At 38.0% G+C, this 22,625-nt stretch overlaps 1 protein-coding gene and 1 long non-coding RNA gene across 3 annotated transcripts in view; both read right to left on the bottom strand.

Moving 5' to 3' along the window:
* Positions 1-1,840: 1,840 nt before the first annotated feature.
* Positions 1,841-22,625, bottom strand: part of LOC134731187 (uncharacterized) — a 148,557-nt gene continuing 127,772 nt past the window's right edge. For both annotated transcript variants that reach the window (XR_010113323.1, XR_010113322.1), the window contains exon 4: positions 1,841-2,104. This is a non-coding gene — a long non-coding RNA (uncharacterized LOC134731187). The remainder of the gene's footprint in view (positions 2,105-22,625) is intronic.
* On the bottom strand, positions 7,869-8,453 carry LOC129393312 (RNA polymerase II subunit A C-terminal domain phosphatase SSU72 like protein 2-like). Its single transcript, XM_055093867.2, has one exon. The coding sequence runs from the start codon at positions 8,451-8,453 to the stop codon at positions 7,869-7,871; it is 585 nt and encodes a 194-aa protein (XP_054949842.2).

The following is a 22,625-nucleotide window of genomic DNA, read 5'->3' as shown; positions in this document are numbered from 1 at the left end:
AAATTGTTTAAGTTAGTTGAGACCAATGGAGTGTGGTATGTTAACTTAAATGTTGTTCTTCTTTAATAAGAGTATAATATTGCATGTTTGAACAGATAAATGTTTTTACATATAGATTATATCTTTTTTACTAATGCTCACTTGAATAAGTAAAATCCAAGTTGGATAATGAACTACATATTATTGTAAAATTTGGAATTATCTGCTCAAATCATAGGTCATCAAATTAAATGAAATAAAAAATGTAAATAAAAAGTATATTCTTATTTCTGTTTGGGGGATGCATTTCAAGCCACTAAGCGACATGCTGTTGTTTAAACCTTAGGAATTACACTGAAAAAAATGGATCTTTCATAGTGAAAATTTTATTAGGTTCAAAATGTTCATTGATATGAACATTGAGAACATCAGGTGATAAACCTAATGATGTTTTCAAGGAGAAACAATTGAAACACTTTTTCATAATCCTTGGTAGTAGCACTAAACCATGTTTACTAATAGGAGAAAAATAGATCAGAAGTAGTTGTTCATAGTTAAATTAATTGACATGTTATCTATTGAACTAGACTTATTACGGCAACCTAAAATAACAGCAGAGATTAGCTCTCAAAATGAGTTTATTTGAATGAAGGACTGGAATCAGGAATACATGGGGTATAACAAGTCACAGGTGTATCCTGAGAGGTTGGGGTAAGGGGAAACTTTTAAAGGCAAAAAGAAGTCCGCAGAAGCTGCTTTGAAATACATTTATTGGTCACAGAAGCTCATTGCAGGAGTCGGCATTAGTTTATTGGTGGAGACAGCCATTGCTAGGTATGTGTTCTTGCGAGAACATTTTCTCTGGAATGCTGCAGTCTTGAAGATAATGCAGTTATAGAAATATGTGTGGCCATGCAGAATGAGCAAAGTGTGTAAGACCTGCTGATGGTGTAAAGGATGTAGGACATGCCATAATCTCTCGTGGGTTTTAGAGAGTCGTTGTGATAGTTCTTATCTCAAAGACACAAGCATGGGCTCCCCTCCTTCATGACCTTCCAGCTCCACTTCATCAGCCTTCTCCACTGTGAATTTACCCTTTTTCCCATTTTCCATGCTGGACTGTTTAGAAAAAGTCCCTATGTGCAGCCCGCATTTAAGGAGTGAGGACTTGTGCCCTACTTCCTTGTGGGTGGATTATCCATGTAAATTATATGGACTTACTCCTCACAGATGTGTCTATTCTCCCCCTCATTAATGAATTTATTCAATTATTTCTTCATAGCAGTATGGAATCTTGGATATTTATTTTTCTATGTGGGGTTACAATTCAATCCTGCTTTGTTTTGTTGCTCAAACTTTCTGTTTTGGCCATCGCAAGCACTTTCAGTTGCCTCCTGGGCCCTTTCATGTGCCCCATCGTGGTGTTTGTTTGGTTTTACTTCATTTTTCATGGAAAAGGAAACACTCTGGCATTATGAGATGCCCCAGGTTCATCTTATATATTTCCAGCCTCAGAATCAACAACTTCTCCAGATAATCCTGTTTGTATTACTGGAGGATGACGAGAGTAATCAAAATCAAGTGTGCTTGATGCTACTAAGGTACCAGTGTTTTCTGTCCTGCCTCCTTCGGCTACATTTAAATTTTTCCCCGTTGTCTTAATTTTCAGTTTGATTGGGAGGCATCTACATACAACTTGCTTTGTTTTTAAGCCTCCATGAAGTTCTGTGAGCTTTTTCAATCTGTAATATTTTAGCTTTTTACCTTATTTGAATAATTTCACAATTATTGCCTCAAAAACAAAAATCAGTCCCATTCCTTCTCTCATTTCATTTTGAGACCCAAACTACACATCTGTTAGACCTTTTGATATTGTTCCTCCAGTACCCGAGGATCTCTTTCTTTTCTTTTTTGTTCTTTTTTTCTCACTTCTTCAGTCGGATAATTCTGCTGATAGACCTTATGGTTAATTTTTAGAAGTAGGATTACTGTGGTCAAAGAGACGTATAGGCCAGAAACAGTGGCTCATGCCTATAATCCCAGCACCTTGAGAGGCTGAGGCAGGAGAATCGCCTTGAGGCCAGGAGTTCAAGACCAGCCTGAGCAACACAGTGAAGCCCTATCTCTACAAGAAAATAAAAAAGAGAAATTAGCGAAGTGTGGTGGCACACACCTGAGTCCTAGCTACTTATAAGGCTACTTGGAAGACAGAGTAAACATGTTTTTAGATTTATTAGATATTCAAGATGCCCTCCATAGAGCTTGTAACATTTTTCATTACGACGGGCAAACATGCCTTTTCCCTCACAAACTTGCCAGCAGTGTATAGTGTCAACCTTTTGAACATTTGTCAATCTGATAGTTTATCAGGTATGGTTGCCCATCTGTTAAAAGAGCTGCCAGCCATTCTCTCTGCTGAACACACGTGCCATTCCCCCATCATGATGTGCAGTCTATTACCCATCCCCTTCTATCCAGGGACATTGCCTTACGACTCGCTTCAACCAACAGACTGAGCTTGAAGTATTACATTCTCTGCTTCATGGATTAGACTTGTGTAAAACCACAAACAAGCCACATGGTGATTACACAATCCAGGTCACACCTTGGGGTAGATCGGACATGGGGCCGGGAGCTGTGGCTCACACCAGTAATCCAAAATACAAAAATTAACCAAGTGTGGTGCTGTGCACCTGTACTCCCAGCTACTTGGGAGGCTGAGGCAGGAGAATTGCTTGAACATGGGAGGCGGATGTTGCAGTGAGTGAGCCAAGATCGCACCACTGCACTCCAGCCTGGGCAACAGAGTGAGACTGTCTCAAAAAAGAAGAAGAAGGAGGCTCAGCCCTCTCCCTCTCCCTCTCCATGGTCTCCCTCTCCCTCTCCCTCTCCACGGTCTCCCTCTGATGCCAAGCTGAGGCTGGACTGTACTGCCGCCATCTCGGCTCACTGCAACCTCCCTGCCTGATTCTCCTGCCTCAGCCTGCCGAGTGCCTGGGATTGCAGGCTCGCGCCGCCACGCCTGACTGGTTTTTGTGATTTTTGGTGGAGAAGGGGTTTCGCCGTGTTGGCCGGGCTGGTCTCCAACTCCTGACCACGAGTGATCTCCCCGCCTTGGCCTCCCGAGGTGGGGGGATTGCGGATGGAGTCTCGCTCACTCAGTGCTCAATGTTGCCCAGGCTGGAGGGCAGTGGCGTGATCTCGACTCGCTACAACCTCCACCTCCCAGCCACCTGCCTTGGCCTCCCAAAGTGCCGAGATTGCAGCCTCTGCCCTGCCGCCACCCCGTCTGGGAAGTGAGGAGCGTCTCTGCCTGGCCCCCCATCGTCTGGGATGTGAGGAGCCCCTCTGCCCAGCCACCCAATCTGAGATGTGAAGAGTGCCTCTGCCTGGCCGCAACCCCATCTGGGAACTGAGGAGTGTCTCTGCCCGGCCGCCCAGTGTGGGAAGTGAGGAGCGTCTCTTCCCAGCAGCCATCCGGTCCTGGAAGTGAGGATCGTCTCTGCCCGGCCACCCATCATCTGAGATATGTGGAGCGCCTCTGCCCGGCCCTGACCTCATCTGGAAACTGAGGAGTGTCTCTGCCCGACCGCCACCCCATCTAGGAGGTGAGGAGTGTCTCTGCCCCGCCGCCCCTGCTGAGAAGTAAGGAGCCCCTCCGCCCAGCAGCCGCCACGCCTGGGAGGGAGGTAGGAGGCAGCCCCCGCCCAGCAGCCGCCCCGTCTGGCAGGTGAGGAGTGTCTCTGCCCCGCCACCCCGTCTGAGAACTAAGGAGCCCCTACGCCCAGCAGCCGCCCCACCTGGGAGGGAGGTGGGGGCAGCCCCTGCCCGGCAGCCACCCCGTCCGGGAAGTGGGGGGGCGCCCCTGCCCAGCTGCCCCGTCTGGGAAGTGAGGAGCCCCTCTGCCAGGCCACCAACACGTATGGGAGGTGTGCTCAACACCTCATTGGGAATGGGCCATGATGACGATGGCGGTTTTGTCGAATAGAAAGGGGGGAAATGTGGGGAAAAGAAAGAGAAATCAGATTGTTGCAGTGTCTGTGTAGAAAGAAGTAGACATAGGAGACTCCATTTTGTTCTGTACTAAGAAAAATTCTTCTGCCTTGGGATGATGTTAATCTATAACCTTACCCCCAACCCCGTGCTCTCTGAAACATGTGCTGTGTCCACTCAGGGTTAAATGGATTAAGGGCGGTGCAAGATGTGCTTTGTTAAACAGATGCTTGAAGGCAGCATGCTCCTTCAGAGTCATCACCACTCCCTAATCTCGAGTAGCCAGGGACACAAACACTGCGGAAGGCGGCAGGGCCCTCTGCCTAGGAAAACCAGAGACCCTTGTTCACATGTTTATCTGCTGACCTTCCCTCCACTATTGTCCTATGATCCTGCCAAATCCCCCTCTCTGAGAAACACCCAAAAATGATCAATAAATACAAAAAAAAAAAAAAAAAAAAGAAGGAGAAGGAGAAGATTCGACGTGGAAAGTGAGGAGGGAGAGGAAGTAAAAGAGAGGAAATAAAACAATTGCAAATAAAGCTATTAACGTATTTATAATGTTAAGTTATTTTTATGAAACAAAGTATTTCCCTCATTTTTTGAGTGCTTTGTTAGTCTTCTTATGGTAATTTTAAAACGGAAGAAAAAACACACATACACAAATACAGAAAACCAAACAAAATAAAGGAGTTGCTTAAGAAATTATTATAAGGCATACATCATGTAATCAAGAAATAGAAATTTCTCAGACACACCTAAAGCAATGTTCATTTCACTGGTCCTTATCACAATAACCTTCTTTCTGGCATAACTCACTTTTATAGTTAAGATTCATCTTCAAATCTTCCTGAAATTTGTATCCAAATGTCATTTTTCATCTTCAATAACCATGTGAACACCCATTTGCCTCTTTCTCTGGCTACTTCCTCAAGAAATCATTGTATTTTCATTACAGCAAATCTAAATCTTTATTTCCCACTCTACATAGTATATAGTCAGATACGCGAGGTCACCATTACAACTATCAATCACAGCTCCCCTCCCTCTACCCAATAAACCAATACTAGAGGTGTTCAACAACCTAGAAAGTCTGCTTACCATATCTGCGCAACATATAATCATGCCCCATACTTCCCACACCCTGGATTTTTAGTGATAATATTAGCTCTCACTTCTCATGCTTCCTCACACCCAACTACTGCCACAGTTCTTAGCAATTCCAGCATCCACACAGATTATCCACCCAGCACCTCAACACTCTCACTTCTTCTCCAATTGCACCTGTCTACACCCCACCAGAGATACCCATGGTCATAGTCATCAAGAAACTCACCACTAGATCAAAATCTGAAACAGTCATGCCCCAACTATAAGACCACATCTTTCCATTCACTTTTGCTTCTTTATTTAAACTCTAAGGGCTGTTTGACCATGCATTGTGCCACAACCCATGGATTCCAGCCCAATCCCTACTTATTCACCCTTTCTGGTCCAAAACCAGCTTTCATGGTTTATCACTATAATTACACCCTTTCAAACTCCTGAAGCATTTTTGCACCTTGCTCTTCTGTCACATTTGCATTGTCCATGTCCAAACACAGAGAAAAGAGAAACTCAACCACCTTGTCATGTTTTTCCAAATGGATTGGCTGGAAAAAGTAGTATCTATGGGACAGTCTCACTTTTATCTTCAGAAGAGCTCTCACAAAAACCTGCACTCAGGTTTGTATTCCCATATTTTAAAACAATTATCTATGCCAAATATCCTCACCCCATCCCCAATCATGATCCTGACTGCCCACTGCCAGCTGATGGCCTTATCTTAAGCCACATTGACAGAATAGACAGAAACTATCTCTCCAAAACTTTCACTTATATATTTGGACCCAGCCACCCTTAAAGTCAGAAATCTGAGAGTGATTCCAAAGTCCTCCTTTTCTCATCAAGAAGTCTCTCATGTCAGCTCTAACATCCCTCTCCAATGTGTCCATTCTTCTGCCTTTTGACAGACACTTCCCTCTCCCAAGCTCCCAACCTCTCCTCTGGGAACTACTGTACCAGCTGGCTTCCCCACTTCCAGTTGCCTCCTGCTACCTACACTGCAAGAGGAAAAAGAATATTTTCTTAAAACTTTGGAAGTTTCTGATACCAAAAATGTGAAAGTTGTTACTGCCAAGATGAAGTCCACTATCGTCAGATCCAGGTGAAGTGGAGCTGGAGGGTCATGAAGGAGGGGAGCCCATGCCTGTATATCTGAGATAAGAGCTATCACGACTCCCTAAAACCCACAAGAGATTATGGCACATCCTACATGCTTTACACCACCGGCAGGTCTTACACACTTTGCTCATTCTGCATGTTCACACATATTTCTGTAACTGCATTATATTCAAGACTGCAGCATTCCAGATAAAATGTTCTCGCAAGAACACATGCCTAGCAATGGCTGTCTCCACCAAGAAGCTAACGCCAACTCCTGCAGTCCGCTTCTGTTACCAATGAACTTTCGTTTAAGGTAGTTTCTGTGGACTTCTTTTTGCCTTTAAAAGTTTCCCCTTACCCCAAACTCTCAGGATGCACCTACAACTTGTTATACCTGGTGCATTCCAGTTTACAATCCTTCATTTAAATAAACTCATTATCTTTTGAAAGCCAATCTCTGCTGTTATTTCAGGTTGCCATAATAAGTCTAATTCAATAGATAACATGTAAATTAATTCAACTCTGAACAACTACTTCCGATCTATTTTTTCTCCTATTAGTGAACATGTTTTAGTGCCACTACCAAGGATTATGGAAAGTGTTTCACTTGTTTCTCCGTGAAAACATCATTAGGTTTATCACCTGATGTTCTCAATGCTCAAATCAAAAAACATTTCAAATTTAATACAATTTGAATCTCTCAATATGAGAGATTGCTTATTTCGGTGTAATCTATAAGCCTTAAATGAAAAAATGTGGCTTAGTGGTGTGAAATCCATCCCCCAACATAAATAAGAATATAGATTTTTTTAAATTTTTTTATTTGATTTTCTTTGGTGACCTATTATTTGAGTAGATAATTCCAAATTTTACGATAATCTGTGGTTTGTTATCCAACTTGGGGTTTTATTTTTTCAGGGTAATTCATAAGGTTTAAACAGAAGCATGTCGCTTATTGGCTTGAAATGCATCCCCCCAACAGAAATAAGAATATACTTTTTATTTACATTTTTTATTTCATTTAATTTGATGACCTATGATTTGAGCACATAATTCCAAATTTTACAATCATATGTAGTTGATTATCCAACTTGGATTTTACCTATTAAAGTGAGCATTAGTAAAAAAGATATAATCTATATGTAAAAACATTTATCTGTTCAAACATGTAATATTATACTCTTATTAAAGAAGAACAACATTTAAGTTAACATACCACACTCCATTGGTCTCAACTAACTTAAAAAGTTAAAAAATTAATAAAAAACCACTCAAATTGAGAAAAGGAAGTTTATTTAAAAGGTGCTTATCTATACAATGTTATTTATCTGCTGAATACCCTCAAACAAATCATTTTTCCAGCAGCCCGTTATCAGCTCGGTTTGCTCCTCTGGAAAATGGCGTCATGGTGGGCTAGCTTCCTTGTAGAATGATATAAGCTTTAAATTAGTTATGCCATGTAATGCACCTAGAACAATGCCAAGCATTTTTCAGTGCTTTTAAAAATGTTAGTCCTTCTCATTTCCCGTAAAATATTTTCTTGGTAATAGTCTCTTTCCAGGTGATGTGTACAAAGGTAATACAAACAGTACTCAGTGGAAGGTCTTTGCAGATGCTTCTCACAATAAATCCGGACTAAAGTCCCATGCCGAAGTTCTTACTGAGGAAGGGGACAAAGCCAGCCCAGATCTTCAGTAGAAGCAGACGGTGTGAAGAAAGCTTTTTCCTGCCTTCTCCTCCATTTGCAGCAGCAGCTCCTCCAGATTGTCTTCCATGTCGTCTGACTGCTGCAGGCACTGGCAAATCTCACAGATGAGGAAAGCTCCCAGCGTGGCATCTTCCAGGGTATCTTGGATGTCCATGTTGATCACGTGCACAGGCTGAAAGGTCTGCTGCTCTCTGGAACACAGATCTTCCACCACTGTGTCATAGACCCTCTCCTCACAGGTGAAGATGACATCAAAGAAATCAGTGCAGTCCTGAAATCTTTCTGGACCGGGCTTGATTCTCTCATTTCTTCCCAAGATGTGTAAGATTCCGTTGCGGGTGTAGCATTCTCTATCTTTCCTGAGGAGGTCATTGTACATCTCCTTATATGTTGTTGCAAAATCATAAACTACAGGACGATGGGGTCTTGGTCCTGGTAGCCTCACATGAGATTCAGTTCCAAAAGACCGGACACTTAGCCCTTTTCTCCTGAGGATGCTGTGGGCCTCCATGCTCCTGTTGACATTGCTCACGCACACCACAGCCACCATGAGTGTGGAGGAAAGCATGATGGCGGCCACTGGGAACAAGAGAGACACAGGCACCTCAGCTGCTGCAGGGACTCCGAGCCGAGGAGACGACAACCTATACCCAGGTCTTTCACATGAGCTAATGTGGAGGCACAGGAGGCAGGTTTATATTGAGTCACCTTAATTAGTGGGTGGAGACTTCATGACTTCTGGATTGATTAGGTTGTGATAATCGTCTCCTAACTCATCACAAGAAGAATCAAGATGATTAAATTACCTAAAGCATTAACTCTCAACAAAGGTGGCACCACCCAGTCTGGATTGATTTAAAGTCTGGAGTTTGCTCTGGTGGTTCTCCTAGTGAATGGGGGCTGCTATTGACGATGGCCAAGACAATTAAGCTACCTGCAAGCATGTCATAGGACTCTCCACTGACCTTCAGACATGAAATTGGATGATAAACATGTTGACAATGTCCAAGGCTGCACCCTATTTAATTATAAATTACACGTGTTGTTGCTTGTTTTAATTTTCATAATGTTCGAGAAATGCAATTGCATAAATCACAGGACCATTGTATATAGTTTTGTCCAGAAGTTCACAAAATTTTTCACCAATACAAAAAAAATCCCATTCTCAACAACATATCTGCTTATGGTATTTTAAGAGTTATTCAACACAACATTTTCTGCATTTGATATTACTGAAATCATAATGATTCTTCAGAGAAGGCAGCAATTGCTGCAAGCCTCTGCCTACTTTAATATGCCTTCAAGTACAGTTGTGTCTTAGTTTTCGGTACTGAAATACAATGTTTAGAATTATTTTCCTTAAAAGTTTGTAAAATTTATTAAGAAAATGAAGAGATTTTAAAATTATGAAAGGGGTTCCAAACAATAAGGATAATCATGTCACTTTATAATCAATCACCTTATCATTGATTAGATTATGATAATGGCCTCCTAACTAATCGAAATAATCATCAAGATGATTAAATTCCTAAAGCTGCAACTCTCCACAAAGGGGGCCCCACCCAGTTGGGATTCATTTATTTGTGAGCTCTGTTTGCTGTCACTCACTGATTCACCAAAAATTGAGTAAATAATAACCTTGCTTGTTTTTATAAATTTTTCTTAAATGTATGTATGGCTCACATTTATTTCAATGTAAATCAGATCAGGGACATCACTTTTGGCCCTGGTGCAGTGACAAAATCTATCTATAAAGCAATATATTGTATTTTTCTATGTCCTTCTTCAGGTGATTCTTACATTGCAAATACAGCAGGTTCTCAAATAACATCCTTTTATTTCTTTTTTCATTTTGAGACAGGGTCTCACTCTGTCACCCCGGTTGTAATGCAGTGGTGCCGTCATGGCTCACTGCAACCTCAAACTCCTGGGCTCAATCATTCCTCTCATCTCGACCTCCTGAGTAGCTTGGACTACAGGTGTGTACCACCATGCCTGAGTAACTTTGGTATCTTTTGTAGAGGATGGAATTTTACCATGTTACCCAGGCTGGTCTCAAAAGCCCAGGGGCTCAAGTGATCCACCCGCTTCAGCCTCCCAAAGTCCTGGGATTGCAGGCATGAGCCACTGTGCTCAGCCTCACCTAACATCATTTTATTATAACATTAATGAGAAAAAAATTTGACTTCTGGCGGGGCCACTGTCTGTGTGGAGTTTGCATATTCTCCCTATGTCTGTGTGGGTTGTCTCTGGATACTCTTGTTTCTTCCTACATCCCAAAGATGTGCACATCAGGTGAACTGACATCTCTATGGTCCTAGTGTGAGGGTGTGCCCTGAACCCCAGATGGGGTCCTGTCCAGCGTTGGTTCCTGCCTCACACCTTGAGCTGCCGAGATTGGCTCCAGCCACCTGCCACTCTAAAGTGGAATCAGCGGATTGGAAAATGAATGAATGAATACAAATTACAGAAAAATAAAAATTCATAAAATATGTGGTAATCATACAAATGCAAGACAATAATGATCAGAGTACAAAATAGATCAGCCTGCCGTGTCTGTCATTGTTGGTTTTTAACTGTGTAGTAGTAGGAAGAGCTCCTTATAATTTTTTCTTTGCAAACATTTATTCCTTGATTTAACTTACCACAACTACGACCACTGTCACTCACTGATTCACTGAAAATTGGGTAAAAAATAATCTTACTTGGTTTTATTAAGCTTTCTTAAATGCATGCATAACTCACATTTATTTCAAGGTTTAATATTCAAAGTGTGTTGAATCTTTATTTAGAAATTTGGTGATGTTTTTGTGACTCGTTCATATCAATTAACCTATGATATAATTGATTTTATTATACATCATTTCGCTTGAAGTCATCGTCTTGAAGAACCTATTAACCACAGTTAGTGAGTGCTTACTGTATTTTTTAAATCAGTAAACACCTTCAACTTTCTCAAAGTGTGTGCTCAGCATTAGCATCAATTGGGAGCTTGTTAAAAAAAAAAAATGCAAATTTGGACCTCAACCGACTGAATCAGAAACTCTAGTGGTGAAGCCCAGAGATCTGTGTTTTTCAAAGTCTTCCTAATAATTCCAAAAGGCAAAGTTTTAGAAGAACTTCCCTAGAGATTTTTGAAACCTGACTATACATTAGAAGCACCTGAAGAATTGTTAAATGCACTGCTTCGGGCATAGAGAATGAACAGGATTTTCTTGAAAAACCAAATGAGAGGAAACATTCAACATAAATGAAAAGCTAGTCAGATCTTAAATATGTTGTGAAATGTCTTATTAGACTCAATGACTGAGACCTAAAGAAATCTAACAAATGAAGAAAAGAAAAATCTCAGAGACCAGCTATAAGTGTTACTGAAAAGGAAGATGTTTTGTGTGCTTTGAAAGAATTGAGAAACAGTGTTAAACCAAACCTTGAAGACTGATACACAAAGTGGTTGCATATAATTTCAACAGAAATAAAAGGATAATACTGGGAGGATCAGTATGAAATACTAAATGTATCATATGAGTGAATTTCTACTTGAAACACTTCTAAGAGGTAGTACTACGGGTACTGCCTATGTCCTCAGGGGAAATGTCAAGGGCATTTATTATGTTTTGCCTCCAAGTGAAGGCACAAAGTGAGACAAACGAAAAAATCCAGGGAAACAGTACGTGGTTAATTGGATTAGATGTTGAGCTGATGGTAGAGTACCGACTCAGAGACATAAAAGTAGACATAATTTATTTAAACACTAATTGCTTTTCAAAGCACCAGACTTCTTGACTACGTAAGTCCAGTATAGGGGAACACACCCAAGACAAAACCTGGAGAAGTGTATTAGAAAAACAACGTGATGAGACAGAGGAAAATGTTTCCGCTGCTCTTGCGATATCACAAGTTATACAGGACCTGAACAAAAATAAATAAATCTCAAGATTCTGAGGGAGAACACGGCAAAGGTATTCTGGCTTCTAGGCACCTCGAGACACAGGCATCAATAACAGTTCCAGTTCTGGAATCTGCTAAGAGTGATTTTCCAGTTCAGTGATTGTGAACTGTGGCTGGATATTTCAAGACCTTTCTACCAAACTTTTATAAGATGCCAATGCCTGGGACCTACCCCAGACCAAATGAATCAAAATCTCTGGGCATGGATTATGTTCATCCTGATTTTATTTCTTATTCCTGTGATCCCTTCACCCACCCACATTTCAAAATTTATTTCATGCTAGAATTTAGTGTATACATATTTGGGCTAATGACTTTTTTACTGTACATTCCTCGCATCTTCTTGATTTTATATTGTTATTTCTGCCCTTGGTTTTTATCAAGTTGTTATATACTCCATTTTGTACTTAGCTTGAAATTTAACTTGGATTACCCTCCCCATTAAATGGTTACGTGCGCTTTCTCTGCCTTCCTGATCAGAACACATTTCTCTAGTACTTATTTGAAAACAAGAGTTTTGCAATGCTCTTAATTCGTTTTCACTTTTCACTGATCCCCTATTCCTAACTTCCAGGTTTTGCCAGGATATTTTGTTAATTTTAGTTCAATAGTCTTAGTCAAATGTATCTCACAGATAGTTCCTTCAATTTCTGAGTCCGTATTTACAACTGAACTTTACCTGAAGTCTAAACTTCTTTTACTGTTATACACATAAGAAATTATTGAAATATTTAGTCCCAGCCTCAGTACATGCCTCCATTTCCTTTCTTTTCTTCACATTCCCACCTATTGTTGTTCAGGTTCACATAAGTGATAATGTTTGGAAAGTCTTCTCTCAAATAGGTTTCTCTGTTGGGGGACACAGGAGATAAACTGTCTGAATTGCTGTGTATCTTTCCTTCAACCTAACAGAGGGGCCACATCTCAGCTGGGTACAGGATTGTGGGGCTGTAGTCCTTTCTCTCAGTAGTCCTTAACTGCTATGCCACTGTCCATTCCAGCGTTGGAGATAAAAAGTCTAATTCCAGCATCATTCTTCTTCTGTAGATAATGTGTTCTTTTTAACTGTATGTTTGTTTGTCAGATTTTTCTCTTTCTCTTTAGAGTACAACATTTGTACTGACAGATGCCTCAGTGTTTCTTTTTTCTCATCACTCAAGTCCAGTAGTTCTCCATTGTTTTAATCAACCCCCACTTAAGGAGCCTTCTTAGACATTTTTCCCTAATCGCTTCCCCATACAATTTTAATAGCATAGATATATTGTGTATTTGTTTATGTACGGCATCTGTGCTCTGTACATAAAGGGAGTGAGATTTCTGTTTAGTTCCCCAAGAACCAGATTCTGCCCCATTAGGGACATTATCACTCCCGTTGAGAAAGCATGGTTTAACCTGAAACAGTGAGCCTTTTATTACATTCAAGAAATAATCTACTATTCTTTAATTATTGTCTTACTTCCACGAATACCTTTTACTCCTTGTGAAATTCTAGTAATTTATATTTTGTTATTCTTGATTTATCTGCCACGTCCCTTCTTTTTCCTCATGGTTTCATATATTTCTGCTTTTTGTTTTGAAGTATTTGTCAAATCAAATTTGGATCTCAATTCACTCACTAAATTGTTTATAAGAGAAATCGTGTTTTGACCTCAGAAAGTGTTGGCCCCTCACATTTTTTTAATAGAATGTGCTTTTTGTCCAAGTTCTCATCTTTCTGCCTCCCCTCTGCATGTCACTGGTAAGTGTTCAGTTTCTTCTGACTGATCATTGCTGACTGCTGGGCCTGCTAACACAGAATCTTTATCACTGAGGCTCAAGTTGCTCCTGGACTCCAAATGGGAGTGTTACAGGTAGTTAGACAGACATGAACCAGGCAGGAGTGGGCTCTACCCCCAACCCACCAGGAATGTCAGGCGACCAGCAAGTGATGGTTGGGCACTTACCACACTGCCTCTCTAAAAATGAGAACTTGGCAGCCAGTGAGGAAAGACAATCTCCTGAGGGTCCATAGCTGCCACACTCAAGTGTTCATTGAACTCGGGCACCAGGGAGAGGCAACTTCCCAAACAGATAAAAACACTTGAGACTGGTAATCAGCTTCCAATAAAATCTCAGGATTTGGGCAAGTGAGTCCAGGCATGTGCCTTAAGAGAAAATGGCAGAGTATGACCTTCCGGAGGCATTCCACCAGAAAAGGGAAGAAAGCCACAGATGGACATGGGTACAATTTCCTAAACACACTGCGCATGCTCACTTCCCAAGCATAAGGAGGCTGTTAGCAGGTGGGCAGCCTACCCTAAGGGAAGAATCATGGGAAAGGGGTGCAATATGCCAAAAATGCGCCAGAATATAAAGTCCCAGGATCAAGGTTAAGCAGGGCACTTGTCCTTCAAGTCACCCACTGGAGTCTCTTCCAAGTGTACTTTACTTTCTGCTCTAAAACTCTTTAATAAGCTTCCACTCCTGCTCTGAGACTTGCCTCGGTCTTTTTTTGCCTTATGCCTCTTAGTCGAATTCTTGCTGCTCTGAAGAGATAAGAACTGAGGTTGCTGCAGACCCGTATGGATTCACCTTAGGTAACTCAGATACCTTCTTCCCCTAACAGGAGCAGTCCCAGAGATGCTAGAAGACAAAGTGGTCTCTGTTGGCCCAAGTCTGGTAGGAAAGAACAAAGCAAGCAGCAGATCTCTTCAGATGCACCTAAAGAAAGCCTTTGAATTTCCTGGTCCCCTACAACCCACTTCAGGATTTCACTTTGGCTTCTTGGGTCCATGAAGGATCTCAGGATACCAAAATCAGCCTCTCTCCACTTCCCTCCTCGGATCGCAAGCCCAGGGCCTAACTCACAACACTCATAAAGCACCCCTTGCCAGTTCTCCTTTCAGGCCCTCAAGCAACCAATTTCTCTTGGGTGAGTACCTAAGACTGAAATGTCTGGGCTATAGGATAAATATATGTTGAACTTCCTAAGAATCGCCAAATATTTTTTTCCAAAGTGGTTTCATCAGTTTACATTCCCAGCATCAGCGTCCCCATTGTTCCTCAACTTCACCAACATTCATTCTTTCTCATCTTTTCTATTTTAGCCATTTAGTGTTTCTGAGTGGAATTTTGGGATTTTAGTTTGCATTTCCCTGGTGACTAAAGATGCTGAGCATCATCTCATGTGTTTATGGTCGATTTGTACATCTTGTTTTTTGAAGTCTTATTTATACTAATTTATCATAAAATTTATTTTCTATTTTGAAGATTGTTCTTCTTTTTCATTTTATGTATTTGTGCTATTCTTCTCAACTCTTTAAAAAAATAGATTTGCTCCTGTTTCTGTTTTGTTTGGTGGTGGTGTTTTGTTGTTGATGTGTTTCAAACAACGTGGTATGTAACTGTTTGGCCGGGTTGTCTCCTAACAGACTGCAATCCCCTTTAGGGCAAATGAGTGTTTTCCATAATGTCTGTACTAATTAACATTCCCACCAACAGTGTGTAAGAGTTCATTTTTCTCCACATCCTTACTATTTGTTCTTTTGTCTTTTTGATAATAGCCCTTAAGACAGGTGCAAAGTGATATCTCATTGTGGCTTTGCTTTATATTTCCCTGCTCATCAGTGATGTTTAACATTTTTTCATACACCTATTGACCTATTGGCCATTTGTATGTCTTCTTTTGAGAAATGCTTACTCAGGTGTTTTGCCCTTTCTAAAATAGTGTTGTTTGTTTTCTTGTCATTAAGTTGTTTGGATTCCCTATAAATTTTAGATATTAATGCCATATCAGTTGTATAGACTGCAAAGATTTTCTCCCACTTTACAGGTTGTGTTTGCACTTTGTTGATTGTTTTCTCTGCTGTGCAGAATCTTTTTCTTTGAATGTAATCTCATTTGTCTATTTTGCTTTTTGTCATCTTTGATTTTGAGGTCATATCCAAAAAAAAATCCTTACCCACACCAATCTCTGAAGCCTTTCCCCTATATTTTCTTCTAGTAGTTTCATGGTTTCTGGTCTTATGGTTAGGTCTTTAATTTTCTTTGACCTTTTTTATACATAAGGTGAGATAAGGGTCTAATTTCATTCTGCATGTGACTATCTACTTCTTCCTATCCTACTTACTGAAGAGACTCCTTTTCCCAATATGTGTTCTTGGTGACTTACCTGATGGAAAATCTATTGTCTCTAAGTGCTTGGAATTATTTCTAGGCTCTCTATTTCTGTTTCATTGGTCAATGTATCTGTTTTTATGCTAGTGCCATGATGTTTTGGTTACTATAGCTTTATTGCATATTTTGCAGCCCTGTAATATGATGCCTTCCACTTCGTTCTTTTTGGTGAAAATTACTTTGGTTATTTGGGGGTTTCTGTGGTTTTATAGGTCTTTTAGGATTGTTTTTCCTATTTCTGTAAAAAAGTGTCATTTGTATTTTGATAGTGATTGCATTGAATCTGTATATAGTTTGGAGTAGTATGAATGTTTTAGCAATATTATTTTTCCAATTTATTAATATGTAATATTCATTTCTTTGTGTCTTCTTCAATTTCTTTAATCAGTTTTTTTTTCATCATAGAGGTATTTCACCTTCTTGGTTAAATTTATGTCTGGGTATTTTATTTTATTTTTGCAGCTATTGTAAATGGGATAGTTTTCTTGATTTCTTTTTCAGATAGTTTGCTATTAACATATAAAAAGACTACTAATATTTTTGTTGACTTTTTATCCTTCAACTTTACTGAATTTGCATATTAGTTCTAATAGTTATTGGTGGAGTCTTTAGAGTTTTCTACATATAAGATAATGTTATTCGCAAACAGGGAAAAATTAACTTCTTCCTTTCCAATGTGGATGCCTTCTATTTCTTTCTCTTGTCTAATTGCTCTGGCTAGGACTTCCATACTACGTTGAATACAAGTAGTGAAATTAGGCATCCTTGTCTTGTTGCCGATTTCAGTGAAAAAGCTTTCAACTTTTCCCCACTGAGTATAATGTTAGCTGAGGGTTTGTCATATATGACCTTTATTGTGTTGAGATGCATTCCTTCTACACCTAATTTGTTCAGAGTTTCTATCATGAAGAGTGTTGAATTTTGTCAAACACTTTTAAGGCATCTATTAAAATGATTATATTTTTACTTCATTCTGTTAATTTAATGTATCACATTGATTGATTTTCATATTTTGAACCATCCTTGCATTCCTAGGATGTATCTCACGTGATCATGGTGAACAATCTTTTCCATAGACTGTTGAAATCAGTTTGATAGCATTTTATTGAGGATTACTGTATCTATGTTCCTCAGGGATATTGGTCTGTAGTTTTTCTTCTTTTGTTTTTGGGACCTTGTCTGGTTTTTGTGTCTGGGTACAGCTGACCTTGTAGAATTAGTTTGGAATAATTCCCTCCTCTTTAGTTTTTTGGAGTATTTTGTGAAGAATTGGTAGTAAATCTTCTGTAAATATTTGACAAAATTAAGCTGTGCTGTACTGAGTTTTTTTGATGGCTTACTTTTATTATTGATTCAATCTCCTTGCACATTATTGGTCTGTTCAGGTTTCCATTTATTCATAATGCAATTTTGGTAGGTCCTATGTTTCCAGGAATTTATCTATTTCTTCTCTATTTTCCAATTATTTGGTGTATAATTGTTCATAATAGTCTTAAGATCCTCTATGACTTCTGCGATATCAGTTGTAACGTCTCCTTTTTCATCTGTCATTTTATTTATTAGTTTTCTCTTTTTTTCTTAGTCTAATTACCGGTTTGTCAATTTTGTTTATCTTTTCAACAAATCAACTCTTCTTTTCATGTCTCTCTTCTATTGTTTATCTTTAAACAATATAAAGTAGTCTAGTTTAATAGGTAAAAAAAGGACTACTACTTTTGCGTTTGCTCTTGTTTTTCTATTTTCTTGAGGTAAAATGGTAGGTTGTATATTGGTGCTGTTTCTTCTTTTGTTTTTATTTTTCATTTTTGTGGATAAATAATCGGTGTATATATTTATGGGGTGCATTATATGTTTTGATACCGGCATGTAATGCATAATAATCACATCATGGAGAACGAGGTATACATCTCAAGCATTTATCTTTTGTGTTACCAACAATTCACTTTTACTCTTTCAGGTGTTTCAAATGTACAATCAAATTATTGTCAACTGTAATCATCCTTTTGTGCTATCAAAGAGTAGGTCTTATTCATTCTACTTTTTGTATCCATTAACCATCCCCACCTCCACCCCAACCCCCAATAAACTTCCCAGCCTCTGGTAACCATCCTCCTACTCCCTATGTCCATGAGCTCGGTTGTTTTGATTTTTAGATCCAGCATAAATGAGAATATGCAATGTTTGTCTTTCTTTGCAAGCTTTATTTCAGTTAACATAGTGATCTCCAGTTATATTCATGTTGTCACAAACAACAGGATCTCATTCTTTGCATGGCTGAATATTAGTACTGAATATTAGAATAATAGTAATCCATTGTGTACATTACCAGATTTTCTTTATCCATTCATCTCTTGATGGACACTTAGGTTACTTCCAAATCTTGGCTATTGTGAATAGTGCTGCAATAAACATAGGACTGCAGATATCTCTTCCATATGCTGGTTTCCTTTCTTTTGGGTGTATACCCAGCAGTAGGATTCCTGGATCCCATGGTAGCTCTCTTTTCAGTATTTTGAGGAACCTCCAAACTGTTCTCCATAGTGGTTATACTAGTTTGCATTCCCACCAACAGTGTACAAGAGATTGCTTCTCTTCACATCCTCACCAGCATTTGTTATTGCCTGTCTCTTGGATAAAAGTCATTTTAACTGGGGTGAGGTGGTATCTCATTGTAGTTTTAATTTGCATTTCTCTGACGAGCAATGCTATTGCTTTCATAGGAGGCACCTTTTCATAAGCCCATTTGCCATTTGTATGTCTTCTTTTGAGAAATGTCTATTCAAATCTTTTGCCTATTTTTTAATCAGATTTTTAGACTTTTTTCCTATAGCATTGTCTGAACTCCTTGTATACTCTGGCTATGAACCCCTTTTCAGATAGGTAGTTTGTAAATATTTGCTACCATTCTGTGGGTTGTCTCTTCACTTAGTTGAATGTTTCTTTTGCTGTGCAGAAGTTTTTTAACTTGATGTCATCCTATTTGTCCATTTTGGCTGTGGTTGCCTGTGCTTGTGGGGTATTGCTCAAGAAATTTTTGCCCAGACCATTGCCTGGGAGAGTTTCCCCAATGTTTTCTTGTAGTACTTTCTTAGCTTGAAGTATTAGACTTAACGCTTTAGTCCATTTTGATTTGATTTTTGTATATGGTGAGAGATTCAGTGATACAGCCTAGTTTCTTTTTTTTTTTTTTTTTTTCTTTGTTTTTGCATGTGGATACCTAGTTTCCCTAGCACCATTTGTTGAAGAGACTGCCTTTTCCCCAGTGTATGTTCCTGGCACCTTTGTCAAAAATGAGTTTACTGTAGGTGTGTGGATTTCTTTCTGTGTTCTTCATTCTGTTCCATTGGTCTATGTGTGTGTTTTCATGCCAATAGCATGCTGTTTGGGTTACTATAGCTCTGTAGTATAATTTGAAGTCAGGTTATGTGGCTCTCCCAGTTTTGTTCATTTTGCTTAGGATGGCTTTGGCTATTCTGGGTCTTTTGTGGTTCCGTATACATTTTAGGATTTTTTTTATTTGTGTGAAGAATGCCATTGATATTTTGATAGTGATTGCATTGAATCTGTTGGTTGCTTCGGGTAGTATGGACATTTTAACAATATTGGCTCTTCCAATCCATGAAGGTGGAATATCTTTCCATTTTTTTTGGTATCCTCTTCAATTTCTTTCATCAGTTATTTGTTTCTTTCCCCTGCCACTTTCAGAATCTTTATTTTTGAACTTTGACAGTGTGATTATAATTCATATTGGGGTAATCTTACTTGGATTTAATATGACATAGATTATGTATATTAAATACATTTTTACTTTAAATATCTTCAACTTATGATTACTTTATTGGGACGTAACCTCATCATACATCAAGGAACATTCATATGATAAAGCAAGTAGAGTTAAAATTTAATGAAAGAATCTTGGTGGTTGACTATATCATTGGTCGTCATAATTTTTTTTTAATTTTCTGTATATTTGAAACTTTCTATAATAAAATAATATAAAATTTATTTACTTGAAGAAATCATGGTGACTCTTTAAGAATAGCCAATACAGAATAATGGAAATAAAATGATTATAAAGGTTACCAATTCTTGATGTTCTTAGATATCCATTCTTAATAAATTTTAATGTATATTGTTATATGTTTTTCGTGTGTATGAGCATTTGTGTGTGTGAATGTTTGTTGTTTCCCTAGTATCTATTGCATCTACTATCATTACTAACATAACAGTTACTAAATCAAGAAAATAATTTTTCATTTTAAACAGCAAAAGTATGAAATTCTCATTGTAGACTATTTGGAAAATATTTAAATGTACAAAGAATTTCCTTTTTTTACTCTTGTGTTTATGGTACATTCTGTTTATCTCTTACTTGAACTTTTAAATGCATTTGGAAATCAAACATTTTTATTTCAATAATTTATACCCTATTATTTTACACATATTTTTAACAAGTATTTATCATACTTGAAACATATTTTAACTAGCGGCAAATTACAATTTAAGAGCTTATCATAATTAGTTACCAGTGTAACTTTTTCATATTTAACATCTACTGTATTTCACATTTTACACTTTTTCCAAAAAGTAATCTTTTTTACAAGAATTTCCTTATTTTATCCGTTCTTTAATTCTAGTTATATAGGAGGACCTACATTTTATATAGTCAAGTCACCAAACATTTTCTCTGGGTGTTTCCCTTCTCTTTTTAACTTCAGGATTTGTTCTGATTCTAATATAAGTCTATTACTTACTCTGTCTTTATTCCATTTATTTTAGATTTTAAATTGATATATGTAATATTTCAACAATATGTTATTTAAAAATATAATGTAATAATATTATAATTACCAACAATTACACTCATAAAAATAATTATTAATATTGAAAACATTTCATTATTTAATCATATTTTCATGTATTTCTATATTGTATAATGATTAGTATATTTTTACTTAATGTTACATGACAAGAATTTCCTTTGGCACAAAATAAACTTCACAAATTTATTTAACTTTATTTAATACTGCCTAACAGATTTTCACATAAACAATATATTGCAAAATATATCATTTTAGCCAACCTATAGATTCTTATTGAATATTTATTTCAGATGATTTGCCAGTATCAATAAACTTGTCATAAACATGATTATTCATAAATTTTTGTATGTGCTCTATGTTACTTTTTTATATGGGATAGATACTTAAAGTTTTCTTATTTACATTTGACATGCCCTTGGCCAGGTAGAATATATACAAATTGTTAATACATGTTATGAAAGCTAGGATCATTTTTGCTTGTCAACTATACTAAAAATAATTAAATAAAAAAATTGTCAAATTAAAGATGCCAGTGCGAGTTATAATTTAAATCATAAATTTTTGCATAATGAAAATTATAATTTCTTAATGGAGAAATTTCTTAATGAGGTGTTATTTCTGCAAAAATGATGGCCTTCTTCCAAGAGCTAGAAGTACATGATCAAAGTACCCAAGGCAATGTTTAGCTTTCAAAAAAAATTCAGCCTGAGTAGAATCCTGAATGGAGTAGGTTAGATATCAATGACACTATCCCAGCCCAATCAATCTATGACTTTAGACAGAAGCTTGTCATCCAACAAATTCAGGGTTGTCTTGGTTTTTGTTTTTGTTTTTGTTTTTTAACTAATTGCAAAGAGGGAGACCAGAGGAACAATGGGGTGTTTCAACAAACAAATGAAAAGATTTAGTTAGTATAGGATTTAGGGTACAGATTAGTTTTAGGCAAAATAATCAACATTTTAATAAGGTTAAAATAAAGCAGGGGTATCTCTAAAGAGATTAACATAAATACTGAAAACTTATTTTAGAACCCAGCTGCCTGATCTGAGAATGGGTGGCTAAACTCCCCCATTCATCGAAGGTTGATCTGTGATGTTGTTCTTTTATGAATTTTGGCTTGAAAATCTTTCATTCCCTATTTAGGTATATGTAATCAAAATTGGCTAGCCAGAGAACTTTTCACTGAGAACAGGATATGTGGACTGAAACTTATCTAATAAGCAGTAAGCCATAGAAAAAAAGGCAGTGAGAGTATTTGGGGCACAGGAAAAAGAAATTTCAAAAAGCCGACTTCTAAAATTAGATGAAGGAGTTCAAGGAATAGAAATGGTTGTAGCAGAGTATTTGTGGAGGTGAAGCAGAAGATAAAGTAGATGAGGTGAATAGAAATCTAATCATGTAGGGTCAAGTATGAAAATGTTAAGATTTGAAGATATGATTTATGGATTTTTTTCTGATTGAATCTTGGAAAACTGTTGGAGAGGTATAGGAGCAAGTTGATACTATAAAAGCTGAGAAGATAATTCAAGGACAGAACAGTAAAGTATCTTCAAATGCTCCTGAGAGGTTAAAACAAGAGGAGAGAAAAATGATCATTGACAACATAAAACCACAAACTGCACTATTATTTCCCATGTAAAAAAAAGCTCTATGACATAAAATACATCACATACCACTATACTCTCTTCAGGAGAAGCAACAAAATTGTTGATTGAAATTGTAGGCTGTTAAAAATCCTAGAAATGACTAAATTCACTCTAACAGGATTGATAGAAATAAACAAGTCTGGAAATTTCTGATATTCTTTAAAA

This window comes from Pan paniscus, chromosome 9 (assembly GCF_029289425.2).
Source record: "Pan paniscus chromosome 9, NHGRI_mPanPan1-v2.0_pri, whole genome shotgun sequence".
Taxonomy (NCBI): Eukaryota; Metazoa; Chordata; class Mammalia; order Primates; family Hominidae; genus Pan; species Pan paniscus.
Note: the sequence above shows the minus strand (reverse complement) of the source record. Positions and strands in the feature narration are given on the sequence as shown.

Coding starts and splice junctions, on each gene's coding strand:
- LOC129393312 (XM_055093867.2), bottom strand. CDS start 8,453: ATGCTTTCCTCCACACTCATGGTGGCTGTGGTGTGCGTGAGCAATGTC.